Below are 18,161 nucleotides of genomic sequence, written 5' to 3'. Positions count from 1 at the left end.
AGGCGGAGGCCTCGATGACCTCGACAGAATTGGGATTCTACTCGACAATCTCGAAGCCATCGCCATCGAGGACCTGGGGATAGTCGCTGGGTGTGTCGTGACCGTGACTTTTCTTGGCGTCGACGCCGGTGTCGAAGCTGGCGTCGAGTCGACAGACTCGTGTGTCAAAGGTCCCTTCGACAACGGCGTCGAAGACACCGACCTCGGCGTCGACGGAACCCTCGTCGACGGCGTCGACGGAACCTTCGAGGAAGGTTTGGAGGTCATAGTCCTACTCGAGGGTTCGAGACGCGCTCGAGAGGTTTCCTTCGCCGGGTACTGCGACTCGCGGCGTTTTTGACCTTCGGGTCTTTCGACCAGAGCATCGCTCTCGGCAGTCTTCGAGGGGGTCGAGGCCGCTTTCTCGAAGACGCTCATCATATTTTTGCGGAATTCCTCCCATTCAGCCCGGGAACTATGTTTCGTGGAGCAAGGGATTCTTTTTGGCGAAACAGAGGAAGAGGAAGACGGAGAAGGGGATCTTCGACGTCTCCTCTTCGAGTGCTTCGATCTCGAGGAGTGATGGGACCCACTCCGAGACCTGGAGCGTGAATGGTGACGAGGAGACGAATGTCTCGACTTCGTCGACGAAGAAGCTTTAAAAGTCTTACCTTTCTCCAGCTTCCCCCTACGCTCCTTCAAGGCCTTAGCTGTCATGGACATACAGTCCTCGCATTCCGAACAATGGTGTTCAGCTCCCAAACACCACAGACAAACTCTGTGAGGGTCAGTCAGCGACATCTTTTTCCGACAATCTCGGCATTTTTTGAAGCCGGATCGAGGAGTTGTCGGTTCCGACGAGGAAGCCATCGAGTATGGATCGAATAACTCGAGGTAAATAGGATTAATCTGACAAGAACTGAGCAACGGTATTCCGAGGCACTGAGTAAGCGCGGAAAAACGGAACTGAGCAACGGACGCTGCGCGCGGCCTTTATAGGCAGGATGACGTCGATACGGCGGCTGTCGACGGACATCGACTCGGAGGACGTCGACGCGCAGCGCCCGCTAGAGAGAAAAAAATTTCCGAGGCCAGCAGAGCTGTAAGGAGATATCTAAGATGAGGAATACGTCGGAGGACACAATCCCTTCGAATATTTGCATTCAAATACAGTTTCTGTGGGATAGGTAATGTGGGATGGCTGCCTGAAACCACCACGCTAAGAGTTTCAGACTTTGAACCTTTGTGTTATTCAAGTTCAAACAAGTGTAAAATGTGTGCATTGTGCGACAGAACTCCCCCAACCCCCTGCCCCCCACTCAAGGAGGGACAGCGTCCACTTCCCACCCACAAGGAGGCAGCCAGGAATATCATAGTTCAGTCAAACCACCATCCTCTAAAAAACGTTGCAGGATAGAGCTTTGATGTTCGGATGTTCAGCAACAGGTATCATTTTGACTCCCGATTGCTCTCTTGGGGAATATGGTGGGCAACTGTTGACACGAATAGTCTTACCTGAAAACATGTGGATGTGTAAGTGATGCAATCCCCTCAACAAACTTTCACAACTCTGCTCGTCACCCGTCAATTAAGAGAAGTATCATTAGTACCTGCTTAAACTATTTCAGGTATGGGACTAGTTGTGAAGGGAACCACCTCTCATACTCTCCTCACCTCCTACATTCCCCACCAGTTATGTGGGCTATAAAGCAAATATGAAAGCTTACAGCACATTATAAACCACACAAAATAAAAGTAAGCACTTATTCTCCAGCCTATTGTGACTAATCGATGGTATTTGTCCCCTCTCCCCAAGGGGAGCCATCCCCCTTTTGGACTAGGAAGGTGAGCCCGGTACACAAAACACTCCCTAGGGGACAGGGCAAGCAGGTTCTCACCGGTGGTGCTCCCCTCAGCCCCCCCCCCCAACTCTTAGGGGACAAGGTATCCCCAAGCAGAAATGCTTCCACACCTCCTTTGTATACTGACTCCCAAATGTTGGCAGGATATATGGCATCTGTACAGTGTCCTAATGAGCAGGGCCGCTATAAGGGGTTTGGCTGGTTCTATGTGAAAAGGTTGCCAGAAAAAGGTTGGCAATGAGGACTTTCTTTCCAGATCCCTAAAAAGCATTCCCTAACATCCTAGGACTGGTGTTATTTACTTTTTTAAACTCCAGTCCTAGAAAGGTCTTTAGCAATCACCATGCCTCCTGTCGGTCAGCCTCGTACCTCTGCACTCTTACAATACTTACTGTCTAACTTAAATTATTGGTATGCTCTGTATGGATACTTTGTCGCCCTAGACCACTCTCACGCTTTTCTTGACACAAAGTCTTGACTGCTCGAATACCTAACCTTGATTGGATTTTGACTAATCTCTCAAGGGTCTTCACTGTTTACCATAAATAGGGTGGCCACCCAAAATCCTCCCACCAGGACAGATTTTGCAAATCCATCTTAACATATGGTGAATGTATGTTTTCTTTTGTAGTGGTAGGTGCAGGAACTCAGGTTAGCATAGGTTTCTGGACAGATGATTTCTAAGATAACCTGACAATCACCCTATTATGTTATTCTTTATAGAGTAGGACAGAGGATCATAGACTCAGGGATAGCTTATTATAACCTTGTGTGTTAGAACAATAAGGAAACAGCCAAAATGCCACCCTGTCCGTCTAATGATTCTGCCATACCACACCACCTTCCAAGCATTACATTTAAGCCACCAAAAAGACAGAGTATTGGGACTTACTGGCTTTTTGGCATCTTCCACCTCCCGGATACTCAGGTTTTCCAAGGGGATAATCCCTCGAGGTTCCTTGTCCTTCATAGAAAAAAAGGAAATGTGAATATTTTAAACACAGGCATTTAGACATACAAAAACATGTATTATATCCACAGGTACTCAAAGACGTGTGTTCCTTAAATGCACGGACTTGCACACAAGCGTAGGCCTGGACTAAGAAGTCTAACATTGCACTTTGTGAACCACCTTTCCCGTTAAAATCTTATCTCACAGATGCATCAAATATCTTAAACCAAACCTCCTCATAGAACCGCTTTACAATAATCAGCAATACCTTTCCCATGTGGTTAATTAGAAAAAACAAAGTACATAACCTTAATCAAAAATCGTTTTGTAATACTTACAAGGTATGGAGCAATATAAATGTTGTCCACTCACAGAATAATAAAATCCTACTTCGCTTAATAGACTAAAATCATACACCCAAAAGGTTCTTACAGCAATAACACATGACCAATCGATATCCAAACTTTCCATAGCACAGGCTGGTTGTAGACATCTGAACCGGTCTGAAATAACTCAAATGTGTTTCTGCTGAGACTACTTAAGTCAGTTAACCCTACAATACAGGTAGGCAAAAACGACAGACTTGCCAACGTTTGTTGAAATAAATAGTCAATTTCCAATGTGGTTGATGTCATTGGATACAAGAGTGCCAAGGGAGATATTCATTCAAGCTGTGGGGACATGCGTTTGTATGGTACCAGATTCCAAAACCTTCACATAGTTCATATCTAGTCTATGCCCCCTGGTAATTTCTCATTGTTTTCTAATATTCTGAATTCTAGTTGTGCAATGTTGTGTTCAGTCCTATTAAAGTGTCTAGCAATTGGTTTGAATCACAGCTTTGTATTTTGCATTCTTTCCCTAAATATTCATCTGTTTCCACTACATAACACAAAGCACATTGGCACTAAAGTTAACAAACAAATGTTGTCCATCATGTTGTATAGTAATAGTTTGGTTTTCATGCACCTTGGATGTGTAAACTGTGCCTTCCATAATCTTCCATAATATTGTTGCAGTCCTTACAATTGAAGCGTGGGAATATTCCTGTTTTTCTTGCTGCAGCAGTATTTGAATATCAGAAGGTTGAACAATGTCAGAGTTCATTAAGTTCCCTCCCAAACTAAATATCCTCATATGTCGAAGTGTAGGATAAATAACTGGAAGAATCAATAGCGCCCTGCATCAATATTGTTAGGGAGATCTTTCCATACACCTTTGGTGAGGGGTGTTAAACAAGCTATTCTGAGGGTGCACAGAGGTTGAACTAAAAATATAGACAACATCTCTTTATGGGTAGTGTGACTTACTCATCCCTAGCCTCAAAGGGGGTGGCTCCCCCTTGAGGCGAAGGGAGGTGAGCCCACTCCATAGTGGTCTGGGCAAGTGAGACCTCAGTGGGAGTGACTCCCCCCTTAGTGGATAAGGACTCCCATTCCTGTGAGGAACTCACTGGATCAGCCACACGATCATCATGTATGGGACTGCCTACTGGGAAGAAGAATGCAAAATCCTTATATGTGGCTGTAGGCAATGCTGAAGCAAAACCATCAGAGAATGTAAAAGATATCCTTTTAAAGGTCTTGCGCTTAACGGAAAGGAGGAGAGAGTATTGGACGTAGAAGAAGCCCCCTGATGTGACTGCACCAAGAAGGGGCGGAGTCGAGACTAGCCGCAAAGCCTACGACTTTCAAACAGGCGAGAATCGGCAAAGGGAGACGCCGGGAGACCGGCGAGCATGACACTGGAGAAACCGCCGCCCGAGAGAGAAGGTGTCGATGACCTGGTGGCGGTATGACCAGGAGTGAAGAGTGGAGGGCAAAGCGCCTGCACAGATTGTTTTTTTACACCTAGATTACTGGTCGCCCTAATGCGGAGCTCTTACATAGAGGTAGCGTTATTGTCATTATCTACTTTGTCGTTATTCCCATGAAGTCACTTCGACTGTTGAGTCCTGTGAAACAACACCGAAGACTGCTGTGGACTTTCGACGCCTGATGATCACGCTGTCGCTGCCGTCCACGTGGCCTGACCTTCCGGCCGGCCTACACAGTAGGGAGAGTGGGGTCGGGTGGACATATCCTTTACAAGTATGCCTTTCCTCACACACCCCTTTCTGCTCCCTTGGTTTCGTCATCGCTCCAATTGTCTTTCACTAAGGAAAAGACGCCATTTAGGGTTTGTCCCTCATGCAGGGCCAAATATCTTTGGAAGGACGAGCACGATCAGTGCCACAATTGTCTGCCCCTCGACCACAAAGAAGCGAGTTGCGGGGCCTGTAGACTCCTGTGCCCTAAAACACTTAAGGAGCGCCGCTTAAAGCAGTGGGCGGCCTACGGCATGTCGCAGGCCGAAAGTTCTTCCCTCGCTGTTGCAACCGCCGAAAGTGATGGGGGAACTTGCGATGACCAGGCCTCCGTGTCGGCAAGCCATTCACCTAACTGCGGACCACTCTTGGACCCCGACCCCACCAGGCCGGACGCGAGTCACGCTACGGGGAAAACACCCTGCGACAGGGGCGCACACGATCATAACACCAAACACACAACCCAAGGTTCTGCTTCGGTGACTGTGTCGAAACGTACCAAAGCGCCAACCGAACAGTCGAAATCTTCGACGGGACCCTCTGTTCGGCAGCCTTCCCCGCAACCGCAGTCGTGGCCTGCGACTGGGCAATCCAAAGTTCAGGGTGCTAACACCAAAAGACAAGCGGACGTCGAAGCACTCCAGGAGGACGCGCAGACGCCCCTTAAGGGCCGGGTGGCAACGGAATCCACCGCTCAGCCCCCAGTTCACCCCCCGGTTCATCCAGTGGCTCGGCAAGCCTCCCCAGTGGACGATCCGATGGCGTTCAACGCCCTCTTCATGAAGGCGGCTGACCATATTCAGATCACCACTCAAGAGGCCTTACCAGATTCTTATTTCGTGGAGGATATACTCAAAGAAACACCTCCGGCCAGCCAGGTCATCCCCTTGTTCAGCTCAATCGAGAGGAGTTTGGCACCTTCTTTGTTGACACCGGCCCAGACAGGGCGGTAAACCCTAGAGTGGAGAAACAGTTTTGGCCTTTGTTAGGGAGAATTCTCCAGAATGGCTAATTTCCCTTACCTACTAAGTCCCTCAGCAGCTTTGTTGGATTTCTAGGATTTTCACCTGGTAAGAGTGTGAGCCTTTTTCCCACTCTTACCAGTGTTTTGCTGTGTGTGTTTTTACAATTTGTGTGATCTTGGGATATGGAGCTTCACCTTCTCCATGGACACCATTTTACTGTGTGTGTTACCCAGCACCTTGAGTGCTGGGTAACACACAGTACTGACTCGATTTTATCGGGCTGACTACTGTCCCCCAGAAAAGGTACATTTGCCATTAACTTTATTTAGTCTTTTTAACCACAGACCCAGTACACCCCATCTTACATGGAGTATTGGAAAGGGTTAATAATTATCCCATTTAGTCTGTCTCTCTTGGAGCACTGTTTTGCTCCCTTTTCATTAAGACTTGGCTGGTGGCAGTGGTAACTACCCTATTTTTTTCTACCTCATTTATCCCAGTCAAGTCAAACCGTTTCTAGGGGCTCTAATTCGGACGAAAGACGGTCTAGTCTTCCCCTCCAACGAGAGGGTTCAAAACATGCTGTTTCAGATCCCTCAGTATGTTGTCAGTCGGGAAGTGACGGTAAGCAAAGTTATGCGGCTGTTAGGGATGATGGCGTCCTGCATTTACTTAGTTCCTCAGGCGCATCTGCGCATGCGTCCCATGCAAGAGTGGCACAACAGCCAGTGGTGTCAGGATAGCGGACAATGGGAAGATCTGGTAGTGGTCTCGCCAGCCCTCGTTCTCTCTCTGCAGTGGTGGTCGAGGGAAAACCTTGTGAAGGGGAAGACCTTTACCACCCCTGCAGTAGAAGCCACTCTAACGACCGCATCACACACGGGGTGGGGAGCTCATCTGCTTCAGCAGACGGCGCACAGCGTGTGGTCGCCACAAGTAGCGTCCAACCACATAAATCTGTTAGAGCAATTAGAGGTATTCAAAAGCACTGAAAGCCTTTCAGACACAGTTATAGGGGGAAACAGTCCTGATCTTGACAGACTGCACCACAGCCATGTACTACCTGAACAAACAAGGGGGCACACACTCTCCAGGGCTATCCAAGCTGTCCCAAAACATTTGGATATGGGCTCTCAAACACAGGATGTTCCTGTTGTCCCAACATGTTCCAGGGGAACTCAATCGTCTGGCAGACGTGCTCAGCAGAGATTTCCCACTACCTGTAGAGTACGAATGGTGACTACACAAAGACATTGTCTCCAACGGAGTGGGATTTCCTAGAGATCGTTTTGTTCGCAACTCTGGAGAACGCTCAATGCCAAGATAACACCTCCAGGTACCCACAGAACCGCTCCAAGGGGAACAGGCTCTGGATAACATGGTCAGGGAAATGTGCTTACGCTCTGAGACCCCCTGCCCCCCCCGACTCCATTACTCAACGAGATTGTGCACAAGATGCACAAGCACCAGTGACCATGATATTGGTGGCCCCCATGTGGGCCCGCCAACCCTGTTTCTCTCATCTGATGGGGATAGAGTTCGGACACCTTCATCTCCCTCAAAGATGTATGGACCTACTCAGGGAAGCGAGAAAACCCAACACCCGATCCTGCTATTCCAGTAAATGGAAACGCTTTATTTGGTGTAATGCCAAGGGCGTCAATCCCACTGACTGCTCTCCTACTCACATTGAATTGTACCTGACCCACTTACTGGATTCAGGCCTGGTTTTTAATTCCCTAAAGGTTCACCTAGCTGCTCTCTCAGCCTACACTACGTCACAGCAAAAGGTGTTGTGGTGGAAAATACCAGTTATCAAGGCCTTCATGGAAGGGGTTTAAAGGATTCATCCCCCCATTTTAAATACCGGCTCCCGGATGGGACTTAAATGTGGTTCTGACTAGACTCATGGGGTCTCCCTTTGAGCCTATGCACAAGGCAAGTGTAAAATACCTTACCTATAAAACAGCCTTCCTAGTGGCTATCACTTCTATTAGAAGGATTGTGAACTACAGGCCCTTTCAGTACTTGACCCTTTCGTTACTGTTCACAGAGATAAGGTGGTTCTGCACACTCACCCTGGATTTGCGCCTAAATTTATTTCCAAGTTCCACGTGAAACAGTCAATAGAACTGCCCACTTTCTTCCAGAACCCCACTAACATGGCCGAAAGAAGCCTACACATTAAATGTGTGCAGGGCAGTCATGTTTTACCTGGAAAGAACAAAACCACTGAGGAAAACAAACCAATTTTTCGTTTGAGTGGCAGCTGGCAGAGAAGGTGATCCCGTCTCTAAGTCAGCTATCTCAAGGTGTATAGTCAAATGCATCACACTTTGTTAGACTCTTGCTAAGAGAGAACTGCCCTTCAAACCTAGAGCATATTCTACTCGAGCCACTGGGGTTTCCAGGGCATTCATTGCAAATGTTCCCATGGAGTCCATTTGCAAAGCGGCAACCTGGAGTTCTGTACACACCTTTACAAAACACTACTGCCTAAACACTCATTCTAGGTCTGATTCTCAGGTGGGACAAGCAGTACCAAGACATCTTTTCACTACTGTTCCTTCTCACAACCCACCACCAACCGCGGGTACTGCTCGCTAGTCTATGCATAGCATGTGATTGTAAGCAGATTAACAAGCATCAGAAGACATGATTTACTTACCGTAATAGCATTTCTGATGATTGTATCTGCTTAGATTCACATGCGCCCACCCTTCCTCCCCGCTCGGGCGGAAGGAACATAGACGTCTTACTACTTTCTCTCTTTATGTACTCACTCACGTTAGCCTTGGGCTCCCTCATGGCAGAAAAAATACGATCAGAGGGACCTCAGTGATTTTGGGTACACTACATGTCACGTTAGGGATAGTGTTACAGACACGCCTATGCCGACGTCCCCTTTCGATCATCGAAAGACAAGATGCAATACTCTGTGGTTACCACTGGATGTTGGACCATGTGCACAGCATGTGAATCTAAGCAGATACAACCATCATATATATATATATCATATATATATATATGTAACGCTATCCCTATAGTGACGTGCAGTGTACCCACAATCCCTCACGCGTCGAGTTCTCTGTATTTTTTCTGCCCTGAGGGAGCCTTCTAGACGTGAGTGAGTACAGAAAAGAGAGAGATATAAAAGGATGTCCATGTTCCTTCCATCCGAGCGGGGAGGAAGGGTGGGCACATGTGAATCTAAGCAGATACAACCATCAGAAATGCCTTTACGGTAAGTAATGCATTGTCTTCTGATGTTTGTTAATCTGCTTAGAATCACATGCTGTGCATAGACTAGCGAGCAGTACCCGGAGTTGGAGGTGGGTTGTGAGAAGGAACAGTAGAGAAAAGATGTCTTAATACTGCTTGTCCCACCTGGGAATCAGATCTAGAGTGGGCATCTAGACAGTAGTGTTTTGTAAAGGTGTGTACAGAACTCCAGGTTGCCGCTTTGCAGATGGACTCAAGGGGAACATTTGCAATGAATGCTATGGATGCCCCAGTGCCACGAGTAGAGTGTGCTCTTGGCTTGAAGGGTAGTTCTCTTAGCAAGAGTATAACAGAGAGTGATGCAATGAACAATCCATCTAGATATAGTGGACTTTGATTATGCATCTCCTTCTCTTCCTGCTGCCACCGAGACAAAGAACTGATTAGTCTTTCTCAGTGGTCTAGTTCTTTCCATATAAAACATGAGAGCTCTGCGCACATCAAGTGTATGCAGGCTCATTTCTCCTAGATTTGAAGGATTTTGAAAGAACGTTGGTAGTTCTATTGACTGGTTGACATTGAATTTCGAGATGAATTTTGGTGCAAACGTTGGGTGTGTGCGTAGAACCACCTTATCTCTGTGAACCGTTACAAAGGGGTCTAGAACAGAAAGAGCCTGTAGTTCACTTACTCTCCTAATGGAGGTGATAGCTATTAGAAAAGCAGTCTTAAGAGTGAGGTCTTTAAGAGTTGCCTTGTGCATGGGTTCAAAGGGTGAACCCATGAGCCTGGTGAGTACCACATTTAGGTCCCAGCCGGGAGCTGGGTTTGCTATTGGAGGGTGTATCCTTTTTACCCCTTCCATGAAGGCTTTGATAACTGGGACTTTCCACCATGACACTGAGTTGGGAAGTGGTGTATGCAGAAAGTGCCGCTAGGTGGACTTTAATAGAATTGAATCCTAGACCCGAGTCCAGCAAATGGGTCAGGTACAGGACAATTTGTGTGGGAGAGCAGTCAACGGGGTTGATGCTTCTTCCTCTACACCAGATGACAAATCTCTTCCATTTGCTAGAATAACAGTGACGAGTGTTAGGTTTTCTAGCTTCCCTGAGGATGTCCATGCACCTTTGTGGAAGTTGTAGATGTCCAAATTCTATGACCTCAGGAGCTAGGCTGCTAAGTTCAAGGTTTGAGGGCATGGATGCAGTGTCCTGTGACAGCATGTTGTACGGGCACGGCAGTTTCACTGGTGGAGACAGAGACATCTCCATCAGATGAGCGAACCATGGTTGCCGGGCCCACATAGGGGCCACCAGTATCATGGTGGCTTGTTCCCGGTGCATCTTGTGCACAATCTTGTTGAGAAGGGCGTCGGGGGGGAAAAGCGTAAACAAATTTCCCTGACCATGGAATCGATAGACCGTTCCCCTTGGACTGGTTCTGAGGGTATCTGGAGGCGTAATCTTGGCATTGTGAGTTCTCCAGAGTTGCGAACAGGTCTATTTCTGGGAAACCCCACTGTGTGAAGACGATGTCTTCGTGTAACCGCCATTCGTACTCTGTGGGCAGGGGGAAAACTCTACTAAGTTCGTCTGCTAGCAGATTGAGTTCCCCTGGTACATGTTGTGACAGTAGGAACATGTGTCTGAGAGCCCACTTCCAGATGTTCTGGGACAGCTTGGACAGTCCTGGAGAGTGGGTTCCCCCTTGCTTGTTCAGGTAGTACATGGTTGTGGTGCTGTCCGTGAGGACCATCACCGTCTTTCCTTGTAGGTCTTCCTGGAAGGCTTTCAGTGCCTTGAACACCGCCAGTAACTCCAGTAGATTTATGTGCTTGGATGCTACGCTCAGAGTCCACACTCCGTGAGCAGTCTGATGGGATAGGTGAGCCCCCCATCCTGTGAGGGATGCGTCTGTGGTTAGAGTGGCTTCCACTGCGGGTGTGGCAAAAGGTTTCCCTATTAGCAGGTTTTCCTTTGTCCACCACCGTAGCGCGAGAACCAAGGCCTGCGAGACCACCACTAGATCGTCCCATTGTCCGCTGGCCTGACGCCACTGGCTGTTGAGCCACTCTTGCATTGGGCGCATGCGCAGGCGCGCGTGAGGTACCAAATAAATACATGACGCCATCATTCCTAGCAAGCGCATTGCTTTGCGTACCGTGACCTCTCGACCTGCCACATATTGGGGGATCTGAAACAGCATGTTTTGGACCCTCTCGTTGGAGGGGAAGACGAGGCCGTCCTTTGTTCGAATTAGAGCCCCTAGGAATTGTTTGATCTGGCTGGGGTCTAAGCTGAACTTCTTCTCGTTGATGGAGAAGCCCAGTTGGAACAAAGGGTCTACAGTCTTTTGGGTATTGGAGAAGCATGTTTCGTAAGAATCCAGTTATGAGCCAATCGTCGAGGTAAGGGTATACTGGGATGGACAACCTGCGCATATGTGCTGCTGCCACTGCCAGTACTTTCGTGAATACCCTTGGTGCTGATGCTATCCCGAAGGGTAGCACTCTGAACTGGTAGTGTTTGTTCTCTATCATGAGCCTCAGGTATTTTCTGTGCGCTGGCAACATTAAAATATGAAAGTATGCATCTTTCATGTCCAGTGTTGTCATGTAATCCCCTTGTGATAGCAAAGGGATTACTTCCTGTAAGGTTACCATGCAAAACATTTGGGGTTTGACAAATTTGTTCGCTGGGCGCAGATCTAATACAGGGCGCATGGTTAGGTCCTTTTTGGGTACAAGGAAGTACACTGAATAAATACCTTCCGTTACCTGAGATAGAGGCACGACCCCTATAGCTCCTTTTTCCAGTAGCTGTTCAACTTCCTGTAGAAGGATGGCGAGGTGTTCTGGTGTCATGGGGGTGGGGGTTTGTATGTTGGGGAACTGTTGAATTCTATACAGTAGCCGCGGGCTATGGTTGATAGTACCCAACGGTCTGATGTTATTCCCTCCCATGCTGGAAGAAACTATGTTAACCGGCCCCCGACCGGCGATGCATGGGAGGGGACCCGAATCTTCGGGTCATTTGCTGTTATTGGCTTGGGAGCCTCTAGGGGTAGAGGCCCGACCTCTCCCCTTGCCACGGCGTTGGCCTCTCTGATTGCACTGGCCACTATTACCCTGGTTAGAGGACCAGTTGTTGGCAGAGTATTGTTGTTGTTGATTCTGCTGCTGGCGTTGGCCACGAAAAAAGTGCTTATTGCCATAGCCGCGTCTGTTAGGGGGCCTAGAAATCTGGTCAAGGGTCTTGATAGTGTCAAACTCCTTTTTAGCATTTTCTAGGGCCTCATCAACTGCCTTACCGAAGAGATAGGTATCAGGTTTGTTGATCAGGGAAGCCTGTGTTTCAGGTTTAAACCCCGAATTGCGCAGCCAGACATGGCGTTTGAGGAGTATCCCTTGGACTAGGGAACGCCCAGCAGTTTCTGCAGCATCTAAAGTGTTTTTAACGATGCTATGGTTCACTAGTGTCCCTTCTGTGATTGTGGCCAGAAGGCGTGTACGCAGGGGTTCTGGTGCCTCTTCAGCGTCGCTACGTAGCTTGCTCCACTGTGTGTCTGCGTAGCTTGCTAGTAAAGAGTTGTTATTAGCGATCCTTGCTAAGAAAGCGGCAGAAGCTGTGATTCTTTTCCCCAGGGCATACAGCTTTTCCCCCTCCTTGTCTGGAGGTGCCTTGCTGGTGGACAGTGGCACCCCTGCCCTCTTCCATGTATTAGTTACTACAAGGGAGTCTGGTACGGAGTGGCCCCTGACGTACAAAGGGTCAGAAGGAGATGGACTGAAGAGTTTTTCTATTCGAGGGTTGACCCCTCTGACCAACGCAGGAGTGGATAGAGAAGGGGTGATTCTTCTTTTTACTGAAGCAAGGAGTGGAATGGTTTGACTGACAGGGGGTTTCTCCTTAATTACTTTTTCCACAAAGTCAATGTCAGGAGAGGTCTCCCCTGTGTCTAATTCGAAATGCGCTGCTGCTTTGCGCAACAGTGCATTAAACATAGGTTGGTCATCTATATGAGATGTGTTCCTAATAGGCGAGTCTTTGAGAGGAGATAGGGTTATGGCATCAGGGTCAGAGTACGCTGATGGGGACTGCCAGGGGTGTGAGGTAACTACCTCTAGTTCTTCTCCGAAGCTCCCTGCACCTGTATCTGGATCTTCTTGAAAACCCTCCTCCTCTAGGTTTCGTTCTTCCTCTACACCCAAAAATTCATCCTCTTCCTGAAAATGTTGTTATACACATCTAATTCCTCATGTGAAGGATTAACCAGCCTAGGAAATTTAACCCTGGGGTCCTTCTCTTGGTCTTTTGGGTGTTGGTAGGTTTTGGTGTTCCATAAACCTTTCCATTTTCTCCATACAGAAATGTAGTCTCTCCAGAGTTTCATGGGGTACCCCTGAGTAGTCGGGTGGGGGGGGGGGGGGGGGATTTGTGTTTTCTGCCTGGAAACGCTTTGACCTCTCCCACAACGTCGAAGAAAGGCTTCCGTCGCCATCTGAAAAACCTTCCGGTAGGCCAGGAGTCCCTCTAGATGAAGGGGGCAGTTCCTAGCTCCCCTTCGGCTTTTTCGGCGTGTCTTTAACCCTTTGTGCGGTATTCGACGTGTCTTTCGTCGTCCGCTTATGGGTATCGGCGGAAACAATCCTCGCTAGGCTCTCAACAAGTAAATTGTCTGTGGAGGTTTCTGGTCTCGACGATACGGGCGTTGCGTGTTGTACTGCGACGGGCGCTCTTACATGGAGCGTTACGTCGGATGGTTTTGGGGTAGCGCCTTTATCTGCGGAAAGCCCAGTCGCTGCTCGCGGCTGCGTTTGCGAGTGGGGCTTTAGACTCTTATGGTCTGAGGTAGACGCCGGGGTGCCCTGGGAAGAGCCGTGGGTTGTGTGCTTATGGGAGTGAGTCTTTTGTGCGTCCTTGTCGCCGGGGTGTTCATCCCCATAAGCAGGGCGTGAGCCGAGCCCGTCGGGGCCGGGGACGGACGTCGAGGAGCATGAGCGCTCCCTCGAGAGGTTTAAGACTTCCGCAACGGAGGTCGTGTTATCACCTTCCTCGTCACTTTCCGCGATGGCGTCGGCGGGTGTGGAATCGGACTTCAACATGGCGTAGGCCGCCCACCTCTTGACTCTACGTTCTTTTAGAGTCTTGGGTTTTAAAAGTTGACAAGCCGCGCAGCCGTCTTCTTTATGATCGAGGGGCAAGCAACGATTACAGCATTTATGCTTGTCCTTCCAGGTGTACTTGCCCTTGCAGCGCGGGCAAAACCTAAAGGGTGTCCTCTCCATAGCATGAGGCAATAATTTGTGGTGATAACAACTCTGAGGGAAAGGGAAGGGAAAAGGAAAGGCATTCTCGAAGAGAAACAAGATAGTTCCACCCCCACTCTCCCTACTGTATGTTGGACGGCGAGGCCAGTCCACGTGTTCGGCAGCGCCGAAGGATCTCCTCCGTCTCGTCTCCTCCGTCGAAGATCTTGTTCGGCGGAGAAACAGCTTCGCAGCTACGTCGAGGGGAGGGATCTATGTGTTAATGTAATAAGTCAGGACCAAGGTCCAGGAAATATGTTTTGCAATGTCTCTCGAGGAGCTCCGCGTAAAGGCGACCAAAAGCTGGGCGGAAAAAAACAATCTGAGGGACCTCGATACGTGAGGGATTGTGGGTACACCGCACGTCACTATAGGGATAGTGTTACAGACACGCCTTGTCGACGTCCCCTTTTCGACTACGAAAAACAAAATGCAATACTCTGCAGTGACCACTGGATGTCGGACCTATGCACAGCATGTGATTCTAAGCAGATTAACAAACATCAGAAATATATATCTCTGTGAGAAACCTGAAGGTGTCTCCCTAGCTCGTCCCCAGGGATCTGCCATTGCTATTGGATCCAGTTCCTGGAGGTGGACCAGTGAGGGAGGATCACCTGGATGGGGGATCCTTGGGGAGTGGGACACTGATGGGTGAGACATGGTATCCCTCTTCTTTCAACACCTTTTCTCCATCCTACCACGTAGGATATTCCAAAACACTGCCCCCCCTCTTTTCCGGCAGACACTTTCGCACAACACGAAAACAATGGACTAACACCAGAGCCGTTTACCTGACATGTCCCAATACAAGACTCAGACAATTGACCAGAATCACTCACACCTGACGGCCCTTTCCCTTACCAAACGGGATTAAAGGTGGAGCAAGAGAGCACAGGATTTACAAGGCTGACCGCACGACGTACAAGCTAACTCAGAACAGCAGTTAAAGAGGAGGCAAAAGACGACAAATACCGAGAGGTTGAAAAGGAGAGAAGTGACCTTACCCTTTACTATCAAGGCCCGTGAAACCCCTGCAGACGGAAACATAAGACCGAGAAACAAAGGCCAACGTGTGTTGCAGAAGATGTCAATAGTACACAAGACCTTCCTCCGCTGATAGCCAAGCCGGGGGGAGACGCTTGTCTCAGTGGTACCAACTTTGACTCAAAGGAGAAGAAAACCAAGCGGTTTATCACAGCCGGTGAGTTGTGGGAATCTATAAGAAACTGGGTTCTGTTGAACGAAAAGTAGAAAACCGATAATTTGAACTTTGGAAAGTTTAAAGGAACTATTAAGAAAGTGGGGGGAAAAGCCTGCAACAGAGGTGTCCGGCACCATCCGAAGGTACAGACTACCATAACCAGAAGGCCTGGGAAGAGGCGAAGAGAGGTCAGAGTGGTCATACAGGGATCTTGTAAAATCCTCTGTACTGTCGAAAGTCTTTGACTGACAGATGATTGTGAAGAAGGGAAATTAATCCTGCATGGTGAAATCACGAATGGACTGTGTTTTGTAAAGTTGGCAAGAGTGAGCAGCTGAGAGATGCCAACAAGATGGGGTGAAGTCTTAAATCCCCTAGTGAACTGTTCAGTAAAATTTGGTGAGAGCGACCCCGGCAGAGGCAAGCCGACAACCAAGGGCAAAGCCTGATGAACTGTTTAATAAGACATTTAAGATTCGTGAAAGCAGTAATTATTGCACGAAAAGGGGAAGTGAAGTGTGCCCCTTGTCATTTGGGGTCCGAGCCCTGCAGAGGGAGATGCAGGGGTGAAAGCTCATCACATAAAATTAATTGAGGAAGGAACTGTTTAGTTGTTTTGTGGAATACGATTGGTGAGGGGTCTGCGCCCGGAAGAGTGGGACCCAGGGGTGAAACCATCACCCAAAATATATGTGGGACAGAACTTTTTATTTGTTTGTTGAATGCATCAGGCCTTCGAAGGCTAGAGACTTTAACTTCAAAGATCCTTAGCCATCGAAGAACCCGATAGCTGATACAGAACTGTTGGCCTGTGCTGAGAAGGCTCGAGTGTGTGCTGTGCTCCAAGGTCTCACCTTGTCCTGTGCTTAAAACATGGGGAAGGGAGAACCCTGGCAATCACATCCTGACTTATTATCTGAAAATCCTATCCCACTCTTTTTCTGTAATTAGTAGTAAGGAATTGGCAATCATTTTTTATTTTTAGTATAGGCCTTTTTATTTTGACACGACACCACAAGGACCGCCTTATTTTCATTTGATGGTCCACCCTTGCTACCATCTTAGATTTAGGTTAGGCGTTTTTTCCACCCTGCATTTACAGTTTAATTAAAACCCTTGAACTCTGATCTGTCTTTACTGTTTCCACAATGAGTTCCTTACAACATACACACACCATTGGGGGGTAGGGTGGTTATACTAATAGAACACCAACAGTTTACCTTAGAAAACAGTTATGCAATAGTTAGCATAGTTAGAAGCAACTCAATAACTGTGTGGTACAGCAAGTGAGAATCAGAAACACTGATTTAAAAACCAGTAAATACAGGTAGGTAAGAATGAGTAGACCATCTTACATATCAATCTAGGAAAAGGACACTATTAATTAATAAGTCCAGCCCTTATAATGAATAAGACCTAGTGCCCGAAATCACGAGTTCCACAATTCACACTGTTCATGTGGGTATACTATTAGATTGCGACAATAGTTACCCCATTTACCACAGGCTACAGAGGTCAGGGTTCCAAAGGTAAGTAACGTGCAGAAAAGTTTTCTTTCGAAGTAAGAATAAGTATGCTCACTTACACTCCCAACCCCTTTTTCCAGGGACCAGTTCAGGGGTTCTTGGATCTGCTGGGCCCCCATACTTCTGTGCTGTGTCTGGTCGAGGGAGATCGAGGGGCCATGGATGCAGAGGTAAATTCTGTGTCACAAGTAGGTTTGGTTAGTATGCGGTTCAGATTCCGTTGATCTGGTTCTGAAGACTGCACAGCTGCACACCCTTAGAATGATGGGATGCATACCTCCATGGAACAGGTGACCTCAGGACACTCCAGGACACACAAGAAGATAGGATTCTGTGGGAGTCACCATGGTCAGGTGGCGAAAGGTGATCTTTGTAAGGCAAACAAAGGAGGGGTCCCTGCACAGCTTCTTTTCAGTGTGGGAGGCTGAAACTGCAGGAGCAGGCATCTTGTTACACAATTTAAAGAACAACGAAGTTCCAACGATGTGTTTGGTATAGGAATGTTACAGTGAGGTGGCCCAGGAACACTTCTAAAGGTCCAGCAGGTACGGATCCTCGAGCTGGTGTTCAAGACATGTTGTTCCCACCAGTCCAAGGGTTGAAGCACTGATGACGACCTTCTTGAGATCAGTTTAGAAAAGCAGGGCTTCACCGGGACGCGGATATGGGCAATGCTGGTCAGCTGCAATGGTAATCCTTGTGTCTTCGTATGGGTCTTGGGTCCAATGATGATCTGAAGAATGGCTGCAGGAATCCTTCCTTTTATCCAGGATTTGGACTGGAGTTGCCACCAGGACCATCAATGGCAAGGGTTGCACCATTCAAAATGGCAGGGGCTGTCCAACCATGGACATCCACTGACCACATATTTTGCCCTGCAACAGAAACGCAGTGGTTTGTATGTGGATTGAGTCCAGACATACCCATCCCCACATCCTGCCACACAGAGACCACCAGTTTCCCTGGGAAAGCAGGAGCTGTGCGAGTGAAAGCTTTTCATATATGACAATTCCAGACCCCAGAGGACAGGAAAAGGCCAAAATACAAAATGGCC

The 18,161-nt window shown here is 48.1% G+C and overlaps 1 protein-coding gene across 4 annotated transcripts in view; it reads right to left on the bottom strand.

Moving 5' to 3' along the window:
• Positions 1–18,161, bottom strand: part of CYTH1 (cytohesin 1) — a 914,859-nt gene that overhangs the window by 32,206 nt on the left and 864,492 nt on the right. For all 4 annotated transcript variants that reach the window (XM_069655238.1, XM_069655235.1, XM_069655237.1 and 1 more), the window contains exon 11: positions 2,734–2,805. In XM_069655238.1, coding sequence (XP_069511339.1) covers positions 2,734–2,805 — 72 coding nt within the window. The remainder of the gene's footprint in view (positions 1–2,733; positions 2,806–18,161) is intronic.

This window comes from Ambystoma mexicanum, chromosome 3q (assembly GCF_040938575.1).
Source record: "Ambystoma mexicanum isolate Mex_15411 chromosome 3q, UKY_AmexF1_1, whole genome shotgun sequence".
In the NCBI taxonomy this organism is placed as follows: domain Eukaryota; kingdom Metazoa; phylum Chordata; class Amphibia; order Caudata; family Ambystomatidae; genus Ambystoma; species Ambystoma mexicanum.
The sequence above is the reverse complement of the archived record's forward strand: the minus strand, read 5'-3'. Positions and strand labels throughout refer to the sequence as shown.